General features: G+C 45.7%; 1 protein-coding gene across 1 annotated transcript; it reads right to left on the bottom strand.

The window, feature by feature from the left end:
• Window positions 1-1428: 1428 nt before the first annotated feature.
• On the bottom strand, window positions 1429-24002 carry GLDN (gliomedin). Its single transcript, XM_088148540.1, has 10 exons — window positions 23510-24002; window positions 17872-17923; window positions 16610-16627; window positions 15903-16001; window positions 15277-15423; window positions 14215-14352; window positions 9618-9701; window positions 9410-9535; window positions 4972-5122; window positions 1429-1955 (listed from the first exon to the last, which is right to left on the bottom strand). The coding sequence occupies exons 1-10, from the start codon at window positions 23900-23902 to the stop codon at window positions 1442-1444; spliced, it is 1722 nt and encodes a 573-aa protein (XP_088004666.1). The 5' UTR covers window positions 23903-24002; the 3' UTR covers window positions 1429-1441.
• Between the last annotated feature and the right edge of the window lie 52 nt (window positions 24003-24054).

Here is a 24054-nt window from a genome sequence, read left to right as displayed (position 1 = left end):
GCTCCCATGCCCTGGGGTGGGAAAAGCACATTTCTACAGAGCACTCCACTAATGCTTTAAGATTATTTCTTTTATCCCATCATAACCTTGGCTTTGTAGTTTGGTGTGTTGCAAGCATGTGGCCTTTGCGGCAACACAAACGCAAAGATACTTATTGGATGGCATATGCCTGCCTTGGATCATTCCCCTATCAGGCAACAGTAGGATTACAGAGTATGTTCATGTGAAATTCTTATCACAACTGCCTTAATAAGGGCTGATTGGTACAGATTCATCCTCTCTCTACAAACCAGGTCACGAGATCATCAAACTTGCTCTGCATCCTGACATAGATTTCTTCCAAGGGAAGGCCCAATGTTAGGGAAATTCAATTCTAGCCTGGTCCAACTAAGTTAGCTACAGAAACTGCAAACAAAACTCAACAGTTCAGTAAGAAAAGGAACCAAAAAGGACTTCTGCGAGCTCTTTCTCAAGGCTTATTCGCTGAGAGAGAAAGCTGCTTTTGGCAAAAACGGTATTCAAGACAACAAAGCTAAAAACCGAACTGTAATCACATATCTACAACATATGAATTAAAATGCATCAAATGCAGAACAACACCCAACTGGTTAGATGCAGACAAGCCACCTTAAATACCAAAAACCTGTCTGGATGAAAAAAAAACATTGTCTGCCAATGGAAAGGCTATGGGAAGGAAACTAGCCTTTCTGAGGAAATCTTTTCTCAAAGAGTTGGGAGCATGTACCAACATAGTCAGGTGGCCCTGTCTTACATTGGATGTGAGGAACTGGTGGGGCAAGAGCAGGACGCTCACCACAGATCAGCACTCAATTCCTAGATCTCTCTTTCAGTTGACTGGGGGTTCCCTGGTTTGTCTATTTCAAGCTACAGTTTGTTTGCCCTCATCCAGTCCATCCAACAGTCATTCAGAACAGCTTTCTGTTAAACTCTGAATTTAAAACCACTTTTTTCTAGACCAAGAATCACGCTTGGTCTTTGAGTGGCATGCCTGAAATTATCTCACACAAAATAGTGGGACCAGGACCAAAATCACAAGTAGATTCCATTGACATTTAAAGTTAATTAACATAAAATATAGTTAATAAAATGACCCTCCAAGCATGTGATGGATTGTTTTCCCCTTCTGTCTCAGGTGGTTAAATTGGTAACATTTTCTGGAAGATTTGGAAGGCCAGCAGCACCCAGGGTTGCTGAGCGCTTCACCCAACCTTGAAAACTCAGGTAATGGCCCTGAGATCTAACTACTCTCAATGGACACACCAGCAATTGTAATTTGCCCAGTCTGTATCCTGATACATTCCTTGTTTGTCTCTCTCGAACCAGGAGATGGGAATTAGAAGAGCAATTCTCAAAACAGGACCTCTACTTAACGGTAGAGGTGGATGACCCAGTGGCTGTCCCATCTTAATACTAGGTGTGTTCAGATGAGAAAGTGGACAGGGTACTGTATCAGAAACCCATGTTCCCAGGTATGTAGATGCTTATTCAACCAATTGTAGGAGAGCATGGCCAATACAGGCACAAAGGTTGCATTTGAGGCTGGAGACACTTTCTGCTCAAACCCTTCCAGGGAGAGGGACAGTTTCAGCTCGAAGCGGGCATCAAGCTGCTTCTCTCGCAAGAGGTCAAAAGCAAATGCCACATGCATGTGGTTCTTATCAGTGATATAGAGCACCCCGCAGGCAACGAAGGCATTGCCAGCCTTGGACTGCGGGTAGGTGGTATTGATGTGCCGCAGCACGGAAAATGTCTCCTCCTCAACTTCTGCCACCATGATGTGTTCATCAGGCCGGGAAAGGTACATCACCCAGAGTCCATTTTCATCTACCGCAATGCTGAAGTATGACTTGGAAGTACTGAAAAGATACATGCGCTCGTAGTACCAGGAGTTCTCAATGAACAATGCTTTGGATATCCCTGTTTCAAAGTCGTACCTGCAATGAACATTGGGGAAAAGAGCAAAGAACAATGACCCAAGAGGCTAGGAGAGCACACTGGTTTTAAAAACCAATGAAAGACACAACAAATGCACCTCTCACGAATTCCTTTCTATCTTCTTTAGATGTAAGTGAAGAGCCATAATGAATCAAAATCTATTTGTTTTGTTTTTCATCGAATCATTGTAAGAAAGGTCTTACAGGTCATCGAATAACAGTGTTTCCCAACCTTGGCAATCTCCAGCTGCGTATGGACTTCAACTCCCAGAATTCCACAGCCAGCAGGGTCATTGGTGAGAATGCTGGGAGTTGAAGTCCACACACCTGGAAGTGGCCATGGTTGGGAAGCACACAGATCACACAGTGCTCAGGAATTCAGCATGTGACTCCTAAATTTTCCTGTGAAACTCCCTTGGCTCAGAGCCGTATAGGAAGATTAAGGAGGCATAATACTCATCTTTAAAAAGAGGTGAACATAAGATACCTGTGAATAATTTTCCAGACATACTAAAACTTGGAACCTTCTTCAGTGTCTTGCCCCTCTATGCCCCATCTTCCTTGAAGTCATTGGGCAGCTCACAGACCAGCATCAGCACTTATGTTCTGGCCATGCTTCAGGGAAACTCCTCTGTCCCACCTTTCTGATGCCCTTGTGACGTAGCCTTGGGAAATACCAGTATCCTAAATGCTGCCATTATTGTTGCCCTTGAGAAAACTATTTCCCCAAAGGTCTTCAGCCCCCTACACTGGGGAGAAGAAACCTTCTGTTCTTCTTCCTGCAGAGAAGCTGAAATATCTGTAGGACTGGCTGGACTGGTTGGACTAGCAATTTCCAAGTTCTGTGAAATAGTCGAGGAGTAAAAATATTAACTCCTTCTAAGCAACTCCTGACTGTCACAGAAGGTGGCAAGACACATCCTCTCAAAATGGTTCACCGTGCCATTTTCTTAGCAACTGCTGAACATTGTCGATGCCTGAACAGCTGGAGATCTGCAAGCCACGAAACGCCATTCAAAAGATACTCAGCTGGAATTGGGTTGCACTATTTTAGGAGGCTTGCAAGCCTGGGCCTAATTTAAAGAGACAATCAGATCAGAACATTCTGAGAAGAGCCGATCTCGCAGCGCGAACCAAACCTGCTATTTAGCTTGCTAAGAAAAGAAAAAGCAAGCAATGCCAAACAAAGGAATCCTCTTGCATTTTTTTCCTACTTGAAAAGGTTTGGTCTCGAAATTTTATTTCCAAGGAAAGGAAAAGGGGAGGAAAATTCTCATGGGTGGGAGGGTGATATCATGGCACTTATGTATTGACAATGCAATCCAGGTGTGTGGATGAATATCCTGCTTGTCACTGCATTTATCCTCTTGCTGGCAGCTCTCCCTCACTTCTCAAGCTTCTAATAAATCCCAAGGAAAAACATAATGAATAAATTCCTCCCCAGGAGGTTTTTTAGACTGGGCTGTGAAGGCAGCCAGGTGGATTTCAGAGCGATTGAAAGATGCATCATAATAAACTCCACCTTGCCCCCCCCCAACTGGAAAATCAGCTCAGAAACTTCCTGAGAATCAGGTAGAAGATATGGTCCTTTCATGGAAGGGGGGTTGAGAAACAGCAGGGGAGGGTTTGGCTCAGCATTAAAAACAACACTTGGAGGACAGCTAAACATCTGAAACAGAGACAGCTCGTTTGTTCTTCTGAAGAATGCAGATTCTACCCAAAGCTTCACCCATTTGCTCTTCTGTGCCTCCTGGAACAATTTTACAAGTCTGAGAAGACACCAGTCTTCAAATGCGTCAAAATAACAGCAACCAAAACTTCCTGCTTCACATGAATCATTAATTTTTTGGCTGAAAATTCCTGTCTGCGGCTTCTTGCATGGCCAACTGGCAACCCCTTCTAAGAAGGCCAGGGATAACTAAAACATCTTGCTAAATAATCAAGTCTGCTTTCTAACAGATCAAATTAGGCTCTCAGGACCCTCCTTCATTTCTCTGCTAGGGCCCCCTCTCCAAGGGGAGAGACCTAGGAGTGACCCACACCTGCTTTCAAACTGGGCGATGTTGTTCTTGGCTCACACATCAAAAAGCGAGTAGAAAACTACTCATGTTTTGCACCTGAGACCTTGTGAGCCAGGAGCACTGAAGCCAGAGCTCATGAGCTGTCTCAGCTCCCACACAATTGCACACAGACAGATCAGCCCTGCTTGCTACATGGAGCTTTGAATCAACTGTAGAACGTCAACCCAACATTAAAAGAAGGGATGGATCTTTGGCAGTTATGGAACGAGGGGCAGGTTACAGCAAAGGGCATTCTTCTGGCTAAGCAAATGTACACTTCAGTAGAGAGACAGTTGGATATGTGGTAGTGACAGATGTGTTCTCTGCATAACCCAAATGATTCTGACATTTGGAATCTAAACTCAACCTCTGGAAGGAGATCCATAGGTTATATACATCAGGCCCAGGCTTGAGCACTTGAATATGGGGGAAGAAGTCTGTTCTGGATCATTTTTCCATCTAGTCTCAGCAGACTTCCAGGTTCTGATGCATGTTCAGTTTCTGCAGAGGAGGAAGCAATAATACTACACAAGCACATGGCCTCTCAGTGGACAATGGGACATAGAGTCACAAAGCTAGAAATGACCTCTTGAAGGCCACACAGTCCAAGAGAATAGGAACAGGAGAAGCTGCCTCACACTGAGTCTGATCAAGACTCCATTCAGTCCAGTATTGCCCACACTGACCAGCAGCATCTACCCAAGGTTTCTAGGCAAGTGTTTTACCTGGACATGCTGGGGGATGATACAGGATCTTCTGCAGACAAACAGGTACTTTATCATTAACAAATCTAGGATATCCCTGAATGAGACAGTCATATGACTACCCCCAACGCAACAGACTCACCAGTTGAACATTTGCCACTGCTTAAATAATGCTTTGGCACTATCTCCTGCCCCCTTCCAGAGATCCTCTCTTGCCTTACCTGTGATGGTCAAGCTATCACTGCTACTTACTTCACAACGATGTTGCGTCCCACCCGCTGGTAGTACAAGGCATTGTTATAGATGGTGTGGCCACATCCATAATATGGCCAGGGGAGTTCAATGGTGGTGTAGTTGCCATTCCACAAGGCATTGAGGTCCTGGTACTCCTTGATTATGTGTCCTGTTCACATAAAGTGTAGAAGTTGAGTAGGAGCTCATTGAAATCCCTAGGCTTTTCTAAGCCAAGATAAGATGTTGGTCTACCCTAGACCTAGGAAGGCCCAACCAAGTTCACCCTCAGATGAGGTAATGGTATGTGGGAATGACCTTGGGAGACAGTGGGAAATGGTCTGATAAAATATATTTAGTTCATCTGGGCATGCTTCCTATCTGGACTACCTTGCAAGGCTGACAGCTACAGAAACTCACTGAGTGACTTGAGGCCAAGTCAATCTCACATAGCCCACCTACCTCGCAGATTAATTGTTAGAGAGATCAAAGGGAAGGGAGATCCCTATACAAGTTATCTTCAGCTCCTGGGGGAAAAGCAGGATATAAATCTGGCAATACATACATAGCTCACCTACCAGAATTAAGCAGTTGATGCACATGTTCACATTGGCTCGCTTCACACATTGTACAAAGCAATGATTTGTCAAATAAGCCACAGTTGACAGCATTTATGCCACACCAGAGATGTGCAATTTGGACAGTATACAAATAATAAATGCTAAACCATAAATCATGGTTTATAAATCCCAATGGTGAGGTTTATCCATTATGCTTAACCAGGGTTTCTTGAATAAGTCATGATTGGTTGAGTTCACGCAGCATGCTAAGTCATAAATCATAGTTGACAAGCCCCAGTGGATGGACTCCCTCAATATTTTAAGACAAAAACCGGATTATGGCTTAGAGCGATGCATGAGCCTAGTAACTGAATGCAAAGGGGGAAACCAAGCATTAGATCTATGGCTTAGATCACTACCTGGAAAATGTAACTATTTTTTACTTTCTAGGAACAGGAGCACCAATGAATCTGGGCAACGTCTGCACTGTCCTGCTTCCACACTCATTAAGAATTTCTCTTCTTTTTGAAAAAAGGCATATTTTAAATCCCCTTCACGGATCACTGCCTTGTCGTGGCGAAGGGGCTTGCGTAATTCAGTGAAGCCATGAGCTATACCGTGCAGGGCCCCCCAAGACGGACAGGTCATGACAGAGAGTTCTGACAAAATGTGGTCCACTGGAGAAGGAAATGGCAACCCTCTCCAGTATCCTTGCCAAGAAAACCCCATGGACAATGTTAGAAGGCTAAAAGATATGACGCCGGAAGATGAGCCCCTCAGGTCGGAAGGTGTCCAATATGCTACTGGGGAAGAGCGGAGGGCATTTCCAAGTAGCTCCAGAAAGAGTGAAGCGGCTGGGCCAAAGCCGAAAGGACGTTCAGCTGTGGATGTATCTGGAAGCGAAAAGAAGGTCCGATGCTGTAAAGAACAATATTGTATAGGTACCTGGAATGTAAGATCTATGAACCAAGGCAAGCTGGATGTGGTCAAACATGAGATGACAAGACTGAACGTCGACATCTTGGGAATCAGCGAACTGAAATGGACGGGAATGGGTGAATTTAATTCGGGTGACCATTATATCTACTACTGTGGCCAAGAAACCCTTAGAAGAAATGGAGTTGCACTCATAGTGAATAAGAGAGTGGGAAAGGCAGTAATGGGGTACAACCTCAAAAACGACAGAATGATCTCAGTGCGTATCCAAGGCAAACCATTCAACATTACAGTAATCCAAGTCTATGCCCCAACCACTGATGCCGAAGAAGCTGAAGTTGACCGCTTCTATGAAGACCTACAACACCTTCTAGAACTAGCACCAAAAAAAGATGTCCTTTTCATCATAGGGGATTGGAATGCTAAAGTAGGAAGTCAAGGAGTAATCGGAATAACAGGCAAGTTTGGCCTTGGAGTACAAAATGAAGCAGGGCAAAGGCTAATAGAGTTCTGTCAAGAGAACAAGCTAGTCATAGCAAACACTCTTTTCCAACAACACAAGAGACGACTCTACACATGGACATCACCAGATGGTCAATACCGAAACCAGATTGATTATATACTTTGCAGCCAAAGATGGAGAAGCTCTATACAGGCAGCAAAAACAAGACCAGGAGCTGACTGTGGCTCAGATCATGAGCTTCTTACTGCAAAATTTAGGCTTAAATTGAAGAATGTAGGGAAAACCACTAGACCACTCAGGTATGACTTAGATCATATTCCTTGTGAGTGCACAGTGAAGGTGATGAATAGATTTAGAGGATTAGATTTGGTAGACAGAGTGCCTGAAGAACTATGGACGGAGGTCCGTAACATTGTACAGGAGGCAGCAACTAAAACCATCCCAAGGAAAAAGAAATGCAAGAAAGCAAAATGGCTGTCTGATGAGGCATTACAAATAGCTGTGGAAAGAAGGAATGTGAAAAGCAAGGGTGAAAGGGAAAGATATAAGCAACTGAATGCAGATTTCCAGAGAATAACAAGGAGAGATAAGAAGGCCTTCTTAAATGAACAGTGCAAAGAAATTGAGGAAAACAATAGAATGGGGAAGACTAGAGATCTCTTCAAGAAAATTGGAGATATCAAAGGAACGTTTAGTGCAAAGATGGGTATGATAAAGGACAAAAAAGGCAGGGACCTAACAGAAGCAGAAGAGATTAAGAAGAGGTGGCAAGAATACACAGAAGAACTATACAAGAAAGATCTTAATGTCCCTGATGTCCTTACTGGTGTGGTCACTGACCTTGAGCCAGACATCCTAGAGAGTGAAGTCAAGTGGGCCTTAGGAAGCATTGCTAACAACAAAGCTAGTGGAGATGACAGTATTCCAGCTGAGTTATTTAAAATACTAAAAGACGATGGTGTTAAAGTGCTACACTCAATATGCCAGCAAGTTTGGAAAACGCAACAGTGGCCACAGGATTGGAAAAGGTCAGTTTATGTTCCAATTCCAAAGAAGGGCAACGCCAAAGAATGCTCAAACTATCGCACAATTGCACTCATTTCACATGCTAGCAAGGTTATGCTCAAAATCCTACAAGCTAGGCTTCAGCAGTACGTGAACCGAGAACTACCGGATGTACAAGCTGGGTTTCGAAGAGGCAGAGGAACTAGAGATCAAATTGCCAACATTTGCTGGATCATGGAGAAAGCACGAGAGTTCCAGAAAAACATCTACTTCTGCTTCATTGACTGTGCAAAAGCCTTCGATTGTGTGGATAACAACAAACTGTGGCAAATTCTTAAAGAGATGGGGGTACCAGACCATCTTACCTGTCTCCTGAGAAATCTGTATGCGGGCCAAGAAGCAACAGTTAGAACCAGTCACGGAACAACCGATTGGTTCAAAATAGGGAAAGGAGTATGACAAGGCTGTATACTGTCACCCTGCTTATTTAACCTATATGCAGAGTACATCATGAGAAATGCCAGGTTGGAAGAATCACAAGCCGGAATTAAGATTGCAGGGAGAATCATCAATAACCTCAGATATGCAGACAATACCACCCTAATGGCAGAAAGTGAAGAAGAACTAAAGGGCCTCTTGATGAGGGTGAAGGAGGAGAGTGCAAAAGCTGGCTTGAAACTCAACATTAAAAAAACTAAGATCATGGCATCTGGACCCATCAATTCCTGGCAAATAGAAGGGGTAGAAATGGAAGCAGTAACAGACTTCATTTATTTGGGCTCCAAGATCACCGCAGACGGAGACTGCAGCCATGAAATTAAAAGACGCTTGCTCCTTGGGAGGAAAGCTATGGCAAACCTAGATAGCATATTAAAAAGCAGAGACGTCACCTTGCCGACAAAGATCCGCATAGTCAAAGCTATGGTTTTTCCAGTAGTAATGTATGGCTGTGAGAGCTGGACCATAAAGAAGGCTGAGCGCCGAAGAATTGATGCCTTTGAACTGTGGTGCTGGAGAAGACTCTTAAGAGTCCCCTGGACTGCTAGGAGGTCAAACCAGTCAATCTTAAAGGAAATCAACCCTGATTGCTCATTGGAAGGATCGATAATGAAGCTCAAGCTCAGATACTTTGGTCACCTAATGCGAAGAGAGATCTCTTTGGAGAAGACCCTGATGCTGGGAAAGATTGAAGGCAAAAGGAGAAGAGGACGGCAGAGGATGAGATGGTTAGATAGCATCACTGAAGCAATGAGCATGAAACTGAGCAAACTCAGGGAGGCAGTGAAGGACAGGAAGGCCTGGCGCAATATGGTTCATGGGGTCACGAAGAGTCGGATACGACTTAACGACTGAGCAACAACAAAGCAAATATTTTAAATCCCTGGGCTTTGAAAATAAAAAGGACTGTGTATTCTTCACATGATTTCTGAACAGCCCTTCTGAAAGCATAACCGGATATCCAATTTACAGGGCTGAGCAGGGACCCCAAGCTTACCCGTAAAATGCTCCGCGATCCAAATCTTCTCGTCGCTGCGGTTTCCGAGATCCATCATCCACGCTCCGTAACTCTGCCTCAGTTTGATGATCTCCTCAGGGCCTCCAATAGAGTCAATCATGTTGTCTAACAAGGAGAAAAGAGTCAGCACAAGAGGCAGGCGTCGACAAGCCCAAAAAGCTTTCAAGAGGGGTTTGGAATGAATTACCGGGTTTTCTGCGCTGATAGAGATGGCCTTTTTCTTTTGCTTTCCCCACCAGAGTATCATCATTTGGAATACTACATGCTTCCCCTAAAATGGTGGGCAGGAGAGAAAGACAGAGATTGCAGCTGAGTTTTTCAAAGAAAGGCATCGTTTCATGATGCTAAAAAAAGACTTTTTTTTTAAATGATTATAAAACTTTTTTCGACCCCCACCTTTCAGGTTTAAGAGCTTGACAGTTCACAGCATAGGTGCGCAACCCAGGGCCCTCAGCTCCTTTCTGGCCCCCCACGAAACCCCCAGAGTAGGCAGGGACACACATTCCAGCCCTTTGGCAGTGGTTGGAGATACAGGAGAGTGGGGGTCTTCTGAAGCATGCCCACTCGAAACTCCAGACTGAGAAACGGTTATTCCCCACCTCCACCCCCCAGTCTTGCACTCAGTATCTTCTGGCTTTGCTTACCCCAGCCTCTATTTTCGCTTCGTTGCTTCTCAATACCCAGTTTTCAGATTGTCTTTTGGGAATAAAGACCAATCAGGCCACTTTGCAATAAAGCAAACCAGGGAGCACACAACCCAAAAGATCTGTTCTGAGAACTGCCATTTGTTGATTACTGTTAATTGCTGATGATAGTCTACCTAATTCCCTTTTATACCATCCATTATCACATCCACACTGGCAGATGATCCAGTGAATGAATTCCAGGTTCCAACCTCATGTTGGGTCAAATCTCAGCTACCACCATTGGCTTGAGGGCCACATCTGACTTTGCCTAGCATATCAAGGGCCACATTCTGGTGAGGCTCAGACCTGTTTTGAGGGGCATTTAGGGGTTCAAGGGTGCCTTAAGCTTCTGGTCTGGAGGCCAAGGCTTATGGGCTGTATTCCCACAATATGCAAAGACCCACAATATGGGTCTTAGCCCATAATCCTAAGGTTCATTCTCTCACTGTACTGAGTGAGAACTTCCTTTTCCTGCTCATCAGTTTCATTGCACAACCCAAGCGACTTGTGCTTATAGGGGATGTAGGGGGTGAAATTTTTCTTGAGCCATTTTCCCCAATTCCTTTTCTTAGGAGGGCAAACAGCACCCTTTAAACCAACATTTTTATCTTTTTGTGTGGAAGAGTCAAGGCCCAAACTAGCATTCTCGCCAAAGACAAGAACAGGATTTGTGACTGGCCATAACCTTTAACGAAAAGAAACAGAAAGTCTAAGGCCGCCCATGTTTCCTTTGGAAATCCTCGACTTTGTGAGATAGCCTGGGCCATCTGTCTCGAACCAGAAGCAAGCTTCACACTTAGATAAGCTCTCCCACCCCCATCCCCACACCACACGCCACCTCGAGTTCAGGGTGAAGCAGTATTGTTTCAAGTAAGCCTCCATGAATCCCACTACAACTACTTCACAAGGCACACCGCATCCTCTCCTTGTACAGGAGCAGAACAGCCTGCAGATATGGAGTTCTCCTTGTGTATTGGAATCCCTGCCTCAGTAAAAGAACATTGTCAAGTGGTCCCCTTCTCACAAAGCACTTTGAAGCACCCTTAGGTGCTGCGAGTTTGCTCTAAGTGTCAGCTCTTCTCCTACTTTCCAGGTCTACCCTGATTGTCCATCAAAGCTGTTCTTCGGCCTAAAGGGAGGGGAGGGAGAGATGTTGCTGCATCTGATTCTGGGTTCACACATAACATTCTTTCAATCTCAGAAGTGATGCTAGAGGAACAGTCCAAACAAACCTCTAATGCCACTGCTCTAACCTAGTTCGGACCATCACTCCCTTCAAAGTAAGAAAACGTCAGTTCATGCAATCACAATTCTCTCCCCTCCTATTTCTAGCCTTCCTTGCTCTCAGAACTTGGTAGCTTCAGGCAAAAGAGGTAGAGGAAGAATCAGGGAACAGCTACTTTGACCCAAATCAGATCGTTCAGCCACATCTCTTAGTAGCCCCATCTTGACAGCAGCTCTCTGGGAATTCTCCCCCAAAAAGTTGTCCAACCCCTTCTTGGAGATGTCAGGACTGAACCTGAGAGCATTTACCCATAAAGTCTGAGCTGGACCATTTACTAATGGACCTTCCCTTCCATCAAATCAGGCTCTCCTGAGTTTCATACAAGGGTTTTGCCCAGCTTGTCCTGGAACTAGCTGGAACTGAGCCTGAATACAAAACTCTGTGCTCTATCACTCAGCTTATGGACTTAGAGATGGCTTTAGGCATTGGTCTGGGTTCATTTGAGTTCCCACAAACCAAGGCTTACCTTGCAAATGACTGCTCACATCCCTACCCACCCCCAATTATCTCCTCCTCGTCACATAAGATAAGACAGAAGCTAGACACAGCAGGAGATGGAAGCAGTAGGGCGCCAGCTCCTATGGCGAGCTAATCAGGCAGCCCCCAAAATAGTACAAAGAGGAGAGGGTGAAAGCAAGATTCCCTCCAGCATCCTTGAAGTGGCACGTTCTGTTCCAAGCATTGGAAGAGGGCCATGTACCCACTTCACAGGCTTGTTACAAAGTGAGCAGGGTTTACCTTCAGAAAAAAAGACAAAAAGGTGAGACCTACCAGAAACAGCAGAATCAAACTGAGCTTTTGGGGGGATGGGGGGGAAATGGGGGAGATACTTCACTGGAGCTACCTAAAAAATGATCCAGAAATGGAAAGAGGAGAACTTGGCCAAAGCTTGAAAGGAGAATGCAATTATGACAATAGCTCAAGAGGTCTATTTTCTCAGCCAGCCTGATCTGAAGACAATGGTGTAATCCTGGAAGATTTGGCCAGGACAGGGGCTGGAAGAGGGACTGTAAACCTGTTGCAATAACAGTCATTCCACTAGGACTGGAAGAGAAAAAGGCTTCATCAGATATCCTCATATCTACTCTCTCCACTTTGTTCCAAGGTTCTCCCCTCTCATTGGCACCCACTCTTTCTCTTCCCACTTTCCTTGCTACCCAGTTGCTGTCCTGGATCCCCAGAGCCAAATAATCCAACCCCAATAAGCTCCGAACCTACTTGGATGAAGGGATATAAGCAAGCAAAACCACTTAAACATGATACTACACAGAGAAGTCATCATCTAGCAGAGGCAAATAGTTTTGAGAGCCAGAAATCTCACCTCCAGTTTAGAGACCCTGCTCAGTCACAGAAGACTGAGAATTAAGAACATGTAATAACCAAAGGGTTCTGGCACCTCATTTTGTTTGCCACTCTATCAGCCAATCTTAGAAGGGGAGGAAAGGTTTGTTCTCAGCTACCCCAAGATTAGATCTTCTGGGTAAGCTATGGGAGGGAAGATGTCTGACATCCCAAGAACCCTTTAGATGGTAAGAGCACTTGGACAATGGCATTGACTGCAGGGCAAGGAAGCAGTCTTTAACTAGGTCCTCAAGTCAAAATTAACCAGAGACCAGATCACTTTAGATGCTCTGACTTGAGCAAAAGCTCCTGCCCTTTTGCACCAGTGAATTTGCCAAATTCACCCAACTGTCAAGAAGCTATGAGGTAGTGACATGGATTCTTCACTCAAACACAAGCTTAAAAAGGGATACATTTGTGGACCAAGCAGAGGACCACCAAGGGAGTTTTTCATTTTTGTACGACCATGGAGGTTCCAGACCTCTGGGTATAAACCTGAAAAACATTTCTGTTGTTGTTGCCAACACTTTGTCTCTACACAAACCAGTGTGTTCTGCATCCCCCATGCTGGCCAATCTTCCAGAGGATGTTCTAATGCTTATTTCTCCCCTCCAGCAAACATGTACCAATTGCTAACTTGATTCCCATTCAAAGATGTAAAGAAGAAGGTGGGGAAAGAGGTAATCAATCATGCTTTGCAAAATACTGGAAAAGAGAAAATTGAAGAGGAGGTGTGTATGAACATTGTAAACATCCATGAAGGGCTGCCATACCAAACAGTGTGAAGGCAAGACTAGAAAGAATCAGCTTACATTTCAGAAAGATTCATCTGGATTGAAATGTTAGGGGGAAAGTTCATGAAGAACTACAAATATGAAACCAAGCCCCAAAAGAGAAGGTGGACTTGCCCTCACTGCAGGACTTCAAGCAGAGACTGGAGAACTGCCTCATGGGCAATATCTGACTTGTGTGTGTGTGTGCCTGTGAGTCCATGTTGACTTTTGGCAACTGCCTGGACTAGTCCCCGCAGTTTTCTTGTCAAGGTTTTTTGGAAGTGGTTTGCCATTGCCTCCTTCCTAGGGCTGAGAGAGATGGACTGGTCCAGAGTCACCCAGTTGGCTTTGTGCCTAGGGTGGGACTAGAACTCACAGTCTCCTAGCTTGTTGCCTTAACCACTACTCCAAACTGGCTCTCTGACTTGGCACTGTGCAAAAGTTTGAATATGGTTGACGTGATATGCCTGGAACACCTGTGTCACCCTCCCTTTCATCACTTCCCTCAAGGCTCTGAATTTTCAGTAAATGAAACTGGATTAAAAACTATGTATTTTCTAAAAAAGGCCTTTTATGCATCCAGCCCTGGCCATTATAGCAAAGAGATAATCTGAAATCTGAATCAGAAACAAAGGGAAGAAAAAGAAATGGAGAGAAAAAGCAGCAGATGACCTGTAGGTGGCATCCAGAAATACTCACCTATGCATTCGGTGTTGTAGATCTTCTCCTCATTCTGGGACTTGGCTTTGCGCTTCCCTGGAATTCCTGGGGGACCTGGAGGTCCCTGAGGCCCTGGGGGACCTGGAGGTCCTGGAGGACCAGGTTCACCTTTCTTACCTAGAAGCATCAATCCAAAACAGTGAGAAAGAGTTACTCCTGCTGAGAGCTTTGCTTGCTGCTGTGATGGTCTCCTCTCCCTCCTCCTAGAATTTATCAGAACCCAGAGGCTATCAGCATCAATAAAAACAATGTGGCCAGCTCCACCGCCATCAGGGCTGCTCCAGACCATCTCTGCTATCACAGGAGTCACTTGAAAACAGTGGACTCCAGGGCAGCTCCAGAAAACCCCACCTTGTAAAGTTGCAAACTCCTACCTGCACCTTAGCTACTTCCAAACTAGTTCTCAAAAGCTGTTTTTTAATGAGCTGTAACAGCCTGCAGAAGAAGGGCATCCTGTCCTGAAGAAGGACCATCTGAACCCCACTCCCTAGCTCTGCTTTCCATGGAAAGGTCAAGAAGATGGCAACAGGTTTTCACTCAGGACCAAAATCCCTGAGAACCTCATCCTGTGAGGTCAGCCACCTGCTGCACTGCAGCCACTCTGAGAAGGTTCCACAAAGATGGAGAGCTAAGGGTAGCCAAGAACTAGTATCAGAGTTGTTTCTTTCCCAAATCCTTTTTCCTTTAATGATGTGCCCTTTTAACCACAAGCCCATTATTGCTGTTCCCTCTCTTGGCTGAACAACTGGATTTAAATAAAAGGAGACAGGTTGTTTCAAACAGATGCAAATCTGAGTCTTTAAGCAATAGTGAGAAAGGACCTTCTAGCCTGTTGGTGTCCAGCCCATGCACATCCTCAAAGCATCTTGGCTGACCACATTGGGGAACAAGCCTTTCCCACCCTGATGTCCTCCAGATGTGTTTCAATTACAAATCCTTTGAAGTCATAGTACCAACACATCTGGAAGGCATCAACTTGCAAAAGGCTGGTTTCCAACTCCACCACCACTATGCTTTTTTCAGACCAAAATGTCATCTTACCTTCTGAAACCAGTTCATTATTGGTCTCTCCTTTGTCACCCTTGGGCCCTCTGGAGCCCTTTTCACCTCGTCCCCCCTCTTTTCCAGGTAAGCCAATTTCACCAGGATCCCCTTTTTCACCTTTCTCTCCAGGGTCACCCTTAGGTCCTGGAAAAGACAGGAGAATATTAAACAAAAATGCAATTCAAAGGGTTGGAGGAGATTTTCATACAGACCCACAAAGGATATCTGAATTCAACCCATGATGTTTTTCCCCCCTGGGAGGAGTTTGCAGGGAGTTTCAAAAGGTCACCTGACCCCTTGAAGTTATCAGGGGCATAGTCTGGTCTTGAATCTCAAACCCCTACTGCTTTTGTTCCCCTGTAGTTGGCTCAAGAGAGAGGATCTGGATTCAAGTATCCACCTTCAACCTCCCACGGCACAGGCCTAACTATGACATTCAGTTTGTCGCTCCCCACAGAGAGGGTACATTCAATTTCAGGCAGCCTGCAGATAGCCAATCCTCCCCCAGAACTCTGAACTGGTACAGTCTCTGCCTGATTTGCCTGAAGTTCATCAATGGTTCCAAGGATTAAGCTGGAACAGAGAAGATGGATCAGTTTCGTAACTCATGTTTGTGAATATACCTGTCTTCCCTCTTTTTCCTGGTTCACCCCTTTGTCCAGGAATACCAGGAACACCATCAGATCCGTTCAAACCTGGCAATCCATCAATTCCAGGGGGACCTGATGAAGTCAAAGAAGATTTTTCAGTGTTCTGCCCCTTCCCAACAGAAAATCAGACACTGAAAGACAGAAGGAGGTACTTCCAAGTGAAGATGCACAGGACCATGTTAGTCCTTTACCAATGATGGTCATGGGCAGAAGGGGAGGAGGGGAGGGCCAATTTCTCCATTGCAACCAAGATCATCTGACCTTGTTATTCGCCCCCAGTGATGTGGTTTTCATATCAGGCTAAGCCATGGCGTGTTATGTTGCATAAACTGGTAGGATTCACATATACAACACATTAAACCGTCCACCATGGTTCAGAAGTTGTAAGGGTTTGATTCACCATAAGCCAAAAGCAAGTTTCATGGTTGTCACACCCAGCCATGGTTCAATAACATTATTCTTATTTTTGCTTCCATGGCGCTACCAGCATCCAGGGGTCATTCTGGAGTTCCAAGCAGCCAACTCTAGCAAATTTCTGACTGAAAATTCAGCAAAAGGGAAATAACAGAAGAATGAGAAAGAAAGTGAGAAAGCAGGAGAAAGAGAGGAGGAGTTTGGTGCTTCTTTTTTTTTCAGTAAGACCAAGACAATGGGGCCAGAAAAGAAAATATATATACTACCTGGTAATCCTGGTGGACCTAAACAGAGAACAAAAGAACAAATTACAAATCAAGACTAAACGTAACTTAATACTAAACCAAGAATACAAGTCTTAGGACGATGCCAACATCTTACAGAAAAGAAGAAAAATCTTTCAAAGAGGACACCCAGACTCAAGAGCCATTTAGACACTGGGTACATCTCACCTTCCCAAGCTAAGAACATATTTTTAACTGTCTTTGTACAGAACTCTATGTTCCCAACAGGGAAGGTTTAAAAAAAAAAAGCAAGAAGTTAAAGAGGTCCCTTTCCCTAATGTCAGTGCACTGAAAATCAATCTTTCAAAAGCAAGTAAGCAGACATCATCAAGCCCAAGACATACAACCTATGAAGCTGCATCAATTGCTCCTGGACAACCTCCACCCCTTGTCCTGAAATTCAGGTAATGGCTCCGCTAATTGGAGTGTATCAGCCTTATAAGGTAGTCCAGACAGGAAGCAGGCCCAGATGAGTTAATTCTATTTTATTGCAAGGTTACATTAACAGATTCTTGCAAGTCTGAAAGTACAATTCTTCCCCCATCTCCTTTATAGTCTGAGAAACTACAGAGGGTCCCTTCTGAGACATTTGCAACACTTCAATTCCTTCTGCAGGCTCAGCTGCCACTTATCCGACTGTTCCCCTGGCTGGGGCTCTTCCCCCTGTCCCCCAAGGTCATTCCCAAATAGCACTACAGAGTAAGAGAGACACACCATTACTTAACCCCAGCCAAAGTAACTCAGCAATTATGGAATGTGGGGTTGGAGTCCCCCTAAGAACTGCATAGGCTTATTAATTTGCATCAAATATAAAACAAGACATTAGATCTACATGTCGGGGAGAGAAAGGGAAAAAAACCTGATCTTGATGAAATACATTACAAAGATATGGGGACAAAAATTCATTATCCTGCCAAACTGGTTGACACAATGCAACACAGCATGTTTCATTCCCATCCCAGGTTCACCGAATGTAATCAATCTGCTCACGTAAGAAATAAGAAGAAATAATCCCTATTGTAGCCTAATGTGATGGTCTGGTTCATATATGTGAAAGCAAAGATTGGGTTCCCACCATAAGCTTGTCTAGACCAACAGGTTGTACAAACCCAGCATGTGTTTCATTTTTAACTGTGAGTCTTTCTAAGCTGTAAATAGGCACACAAAGAGATCAGGATGGGGCACCACACACATCAAAGGAAAATAACTCTTTCCTCCAAGACCACCATCACCCACGACCTTACCTGTTAAACACACTCCTTTTGTGCTGTTGCACAACTCAAGCATTACCCGGACCTAAAACAGTAAGACATTCCAAAGGTTATCTGCAATGCATGGGATTTGTAATCTGCACAGATATGTTAGGGAATGTAAATGTAAATCTAAATTTGGATTCCTAGCATCCAAATAATTTTAACAGTTGCAAATCTGTGGTTGTAATCTTGGCTCATGTGAGACTTTTTAAAATCCTATTTTGTACCTTTTGGGTGATGAAAGAAAAGGGTATAAATAAAGAATAACTCTCAGACTGGAGCCCTGCTCATACTTACAGTAGAAAATTCCAGCTTAGAAAGACTCATGCCCACACGTAAGGCAGTTTCATCTGAATTTTAATTCCTAGCAAGCAAGATTTAAGGTTTTTCTGAGCCTAAAGCTCTGGGAGGCTTCTGATTGTAAAGCTTCTGCATTGTGCTGGCAATGAGGGAGAAAATGTTTCTAAAATCCCACTTTTCTTTTAATTCAGGGCCAATTAATAATGATGAGTCCAGACCTTCTGGAAGGGGAAGAGCACTGCTCTTTGTACAGACAATATTGCTTACACTGAGAGAAAATGCAATGTCCCAAATGAGGACAAACGGGGCCCGTGTTCCAAGATGAGAGCCAGACTAACTTTCAAAGTAAGGCCACAGGTTGACCTTACCCACTAAGGTCATGGTGGAAAGAACAGGCAAAGACAGAAAGATTGTTTTAAAGCCAGTCATCATAATGATTAGGGACAATCCACTTCTCAAACTCTGCCCACTCCAAACGTATGTACTGGAGTAAAATCCCATCAACTCTCCAGTGTTGTGACTTGCGATGTTGTGGCTGGGAGCCTGGTGTTCTGTACACTCCAACCTAACTCCTTCTTTGCTCCTTTGTAGAACAGAGGTCCCTAGCATTGATCAGTAGAGTCACAAGGAGTTCTGCTAGAAACCACAGAGGGCTGTCGCATCTTGCCCAGGCCATTTCAATAGAGGTATCTTGAGAGAGAAAAGTAACACTTCTCACATCGATAGTTCTTGGAGAAAGGCCTCCCCTGAAGATCTGAATATGTAAGCAGAACGGTACGAAAGGGCAGTGGTCCCTCAAATATTTGGACCTCAAGCTCTATTTAAAAGATAATCATCAATAACTTGAACAGGACTCAGTAGCATTCCTTCAGAATTAGTATAAAGGAAGTCCTCCAAGAATTAATATAATGAAACCATATAGACCAGCCTTTTCCAGCATGGGTGCTTCTACGTGTGTGGACTTCAACTGCTAGAATTCTCCAGCCACAGCCTCATCTGATTCAGGTAACACTGAGAAACCCCATTGGGTGTCATCAACATATTGAGGATACCCTGGTTCAAATCCAAAGGTGACCTCAACCAGCAGATTCATCTCAGTCAGGAATTCATAACCTGCTTCCTCAGGATCACCTCTACCCACCAGCACCAAAGCCTTGGATGCAACTCCTTAGACCCTTTCAAAAGATGCTGCCCTTCCTGAATTTGACTGCATGAGGTCATGAACGTATAAGGTGCAATCGTACAAACTGCATTTAACTTCTGAATTGGAATGGAACTGAACATTAAATCAAAACTTATTTAGCCTTGGCTTCAGCCACTTCTTTGTCCTGTCTCTGCTCACTTTTGGGTGTGGCCCTGGGTGTAGCATTCAAAGGCCAAAGATGAACTTGAGCTTGAAAAAGTTGTCCAACTCCATATAGATGTCCCAAAATGGAAGCTGGCAGGATCATACAGCTGTGCAACTACGGAGGTACCCATCTGCAAGCAACAGGTAAGACTGGAACATACGCTCCCTTGGCCTCCTATTCTCAACCCACCAAGAAGACAATATACTATGATTGAGAAAATCAAAACTGGCTGAAAGATTAGGAGAAAAAAGCAGTGGGGTCATGCTCCTCTCTTTCCTCCCATACTGGCCATTCACTGACAGCCCAAACCTGTTTCAGAATCTTGGACTGTGGGTGGCTTAGAAGAGACAATGGTGCATTAGCAAGCTTGATTCAGTGAATAAGAAAAATGAATGGAGGTAGCGTGGGTGAACATTACATCCTGAATGTCCACAAAATTGTTTCTTCTGCACTGCACCCTGGGCTTTTCACTTGATCAACAATGGTTAATCATACCAATTTCATGTTTTGTTGCATCTTCCACCCTCATCCAATCCCAAGGCATGTCTGCTTGTGAAGACAGGGACACTCTCTGCCCCAGAATGTTTGTTTCCTTTCCTCCCCAAACAGCCAAGGCTTGGTGCCTAAAGAGAGATTAATTGCCCACTTTCTGCACCCAAAAGAAGACGGTGAGGAAGCTGTGCTATGAGTCATTAAGAGAAGACGCAATGAGAGGGAGGTAGAAATGGCATCTTCTTATATTACTTTGGCACAAACAACCAGGCCAGAACAAGAAAAGGCCCCTCACTTTTCCTTGTTCAGGCGTTTATCTCTGTACTAAAATCCAGCCAGAAAATTAACACGCTGCTATTGAAAACACAAGAAAAGAGGCAACATAGAAAACGTGAGAGGGTCTTCCAGCCTTCTGATCCCATTGCTCTGTGATAAAGCACAACGTAGAAGCAAAAATCTGCAAAACGTAAAACAGAATTGTACAGGAGTCTCTTTGAGCCAAGCTCAACTTGTGGCCTTCATAGACTCATCCATGTAGTTTGCTTAGTAATGATGTGGAATGGGGGGGGGGTACCACTGCCTCTGGGATTATTACTGTTGGTCACACAGTCAGACAGATGTTTAGACTGGATTTGGCATTTTTATCCACCTGTCAAGTCCTTCCCAAGGACTGGGATAGGCAGATGTCGTTGTTGGATGGCATTAAAGATATCGTTGCAGGATGTAAGCTGTTCCCAGTAAAGCTGTCTTTTGCAATTGACTGATGGTGATTTTGTCAATGCCGATGGTATTATTATTATTATTATTATTATTATTATTATTATTATTATTTCCCAGACTATCCAACAGCTCTATGATTTCCTAGAAGTCTCCCACCCAAGTACTAGCCAGGTCCAATCCTGCTTAGCTTCTGGGAAATCAGCCAAGGTCAGCCAGGTGCTGTGTTTAAATCGTTGGCATGAAGCTTGCTGAGTTGTCTACACCATAAGGCTATTAGAAAGATTAAAAAGCAGGTGGAGGAAAAGCACAGGACTCTGACAGGGGCAGATTAATTCAGGCAAATATTGATTAGCTAATGCAGACCAGACAAACTGGGGTCCTCCTTGAGATGAAGATGTCAGGTATCAAATGCTGGACATTCTGTGTGCAAAGCATCGGTGAGTGCTTTGAATAGCTCCGGGCACCAGAAAGGTTAGTATGCTAGTAGTAGGATAGACAGGTGATTGATTGATTGATTGATTGATTGATTGATTGACTGATTGATGATTATGTGCCATGAAGTTGGTGTTGACGCTTAGCAACCACATAAATAGTTTCTCTACAGGACAGCCGGTCCCAGTCCTTCAGCTCTTCCAATGACGCCCCATGGCCACTGTCATTGAGTCTAACCCCCTTGCTGCTGGTCATCCTCTTCTTCTCTTTCCTTCCACCTTTCCCAGCATTATAGGCATTTGAAGCTAGGTCTTCATGTTAGTTAATTGATTATGTGCCATGAAATTGTTTTTGACTCCTAGCGACCGCATAGATCGATTTTCTCCATGACAATCTATCCCTGACCTGGTCCCTCAGCTCTTCTAATGGCGCCCCATGGCCACTGCCATTGAGTCCACCCACCTCGCTGCTGGTTGTCCTTTTCTTCTCTTTCCTTCCACCTTTCCCAGCATTAGAGCCTTTTCCAGGGAGCTGGGTCTTTGCACAATGGGTCCCAACTATGAAAATTTGAGCCCGTTCATTCGTCTCTCAAGTGAGCTACTGCATACCTTGAACAATCATGGCTGACAGTTTTAGAAACATTGGTTACTTATTGATTATGGATTACTTCCAAGTAATCACTTCTGATTTTCTTTGGGGATACCAGCTAACTTGCAGCAACTAATGATCTATCCCAAAGCCAAGATGCAGGAAAAGAACATACTGACCGTGTTCTTTAAAGCAATCCTGGAAACTAGACTCTCGTACTGAACGTCAACAGTGAAGCTTTCAGCCTAACTGCCTCTCCAGCACAGAACAAGCAGCCCTGAGCAAGTGTTCTCAAGTGTGGCCACACCATCATCTAGAGAATCAATCTAGCTATAATTATATGGAGAACTGGAGCATCTCCCACTCATCTTTGGGGGGAATTTTCCAACCACTCCCTGCCTAGCCCACCTAAAATCCAGCAGGCTCCTGCAGAGAGAAGGGCACAGGAAGGAAAAAGAGGGCTGGTGAAGAGGATGGTGAGAGGTTAGGAGGAATCATTTAAATCAGCCTTTCTCAACCTCAGCAGCTTTAAGATGTGTGGACTTCAACTCCCAGCCAGCATGAATTCTGGGGGTTGAAGTCCACACATCTTAAAGCTGCTGAGGTTGAGAAAAACTGATTCTAAATCACCTCCAGCACTCAGATGCGGTTTTGATCGCGCTGATAGTCCTGCCACATCCATCAGAAGTGAAAGCTTTTCTACTCGAGGTCACCTCTTTCATGTGTGTGGGGGGAGGCTTCCCTGACTATGGCAGCACCTGGCCAGCTTCGGCTGTCTTGAAAAAACTGTAGAGAAGCAAGAAGAAAAGCTCCAGAAACTCAGCTGGACTCTTCCCACAGCCCCTGCCACGCACTGCCCTGCGGAGGAGGATTCCAAGAGCATCTTTGTTTTTCGATCACATGGAGGGCGTTTTTAGTTTCAAAGGGCTTTAATGCTCGGGTGGTTCTCTTGGGAAGCAAGATAGAAACGATGTAGGTTTGCACAGCAAGGAATCTCCCCCAGGTGTTCAAATCACTTTCGGGATCTAGTTTCACCATGCACAGCCTGTGATCCTCAGACAGAGGTTTCAACCGCTGCAGGGCAGCAAGGATTCAACAGGTGCAGCACAGGAGTGTTCAGCCGAGGGAAGGAAGCCACACCCCCTGCTCCTCTGCCTTTAAGAGAGCATGGAAGGGGAAGGCAAGACCTCCTTTCAAATGTGGTTTGACTCCAGGCACCAGAGAGGGTTTTTTTTGTAACAATGTGGGAGGGAAGTCAGTGGGTTGACCTTGCCTTTTTCCAGGAAGTTTTTCAGTTTAGCCTGTACTCTCCTGGTGGTCTCCCATCCAAATCCTAACCAGGCATGATCACAGTTTTTTCAAGACAGCAGAAGCTGGCCAGGTGCTGCCATAGTCAGGGAAGCCTCCCCCCCACACACACATGAAAGAGGTTCCCCCATTGTGTTTCTGGTCAAGGCACCGAAGCTTTTCATCAGTTCAGAAACAGCCACTTCCAACTTTGGGCAGGTTCAGCTGGGCGACTTTGGAATCGGCTCCAGAACGGTCTTGCTGCCCCCCAGATGCCCTGAGGAATGCCCCCATCCCCACTCAACAGGGGGCAGGGTTGGCAACTGTCGGCCGCCTGCCCGCTGCCTGCCCACCTGGAAGATGCAAAGTCCAGGGGAAACCCCCCTCCCAGCCTCGGCCCCGCTCGTCCGCCCAGGAACCACCTCCCGCCACAAAGCCCTGACTTCCGCAGAGCGCCCTACCGGCACCATCGAGTAGGTCATCATCATTAGCATCTCCTCGCTCTCGGCGCGGATGTGGCCCTTGGCGAGACCGCGCCGCCGCTGGTGGCTCCGCTTGGCCCGGCCGGCGGGGGCCGCGGCTGCGGGGGCCCCGCCGTCGGCGGGGGGCGCCAGGAAAGCCCGGAGCGCGCTCGAGGGGCCCCCGGAGGGCGGCGAGGGCGGCGGCCCCCGCAGCTGCCTCGCCTCCTCCTGCAGCTCCCGCAGCGCCGCGCTCAGCTCCCGCCACTGGCCCAGCAAGAAGAGGGTGCCGGCGGCGCTCAGCGCGGAGATCAGCCCGGCCGCGGCCAGCGCGCAGCGCAGCGCCCGGCCGGCCCCGCTGCCGCCGCCGCCGCCGCCGCCTCCCTGGCCCCGCATCGCGGCCTCTTTGCCCCTGGCGCCGGCCCGGAGAGGCTGTGCGCGTCCCGGGGCGGGGAAGCTTCGGCGGCTCGGCCCCGGGGCGGCTCTTATGGCCCGTGGGCGGCTGATTCGCCCGTGCGCCAGGAGGGCTGGCGGGCGGAAGGGGACGC

This window comes from Python bivittatus, unplaced genomic scaffold (genome assembly GCF_059951505.1).
Source record: "Python bivittatus isolate LINGU-HERP-01145 unplaced genomic scaffold, Pbiv_v1 ctg000530_np1212, whole genome shotgun sequence".
In the NCBI taxonomy this organism is placed as follows: Eukaryota; Metazoa; Chordata; class Lepidosauria; order Squamata; family Pythonidae; genus Python; species Python bivittatus.
This window is presented reverse-complemented; position numbering and strand designations above follow the sequence as displayed.

What these genes read in the sequence shown, in the direction of transcription:
- GLDN (XM_088148540.1), bottom strand. Translation starts at nt 23,902, where the DNA reads ATGCGGGGCCAGGGAGGCGGCGGCGGCGGCGGCGGCAGCGGGGCCGGC. An exon ending in CTACAACACCGAATGCATAG is followed by an intron (nt 9,702 to 14,214) that starts GTGAGTATTTCT and finishes CCACCATTTTAG; the next exon opens with GGGAAGCATGTAGTATTCCA. An exon ending in GGACGCAACATCGTTGTGAA is followed by an intron (nt 1,956 to 4,971) that starts GTAAGTAGCAGT and finishes TGTTCATTGCAG; the next exon opens with GTACGACTTTGAAACAGGGA.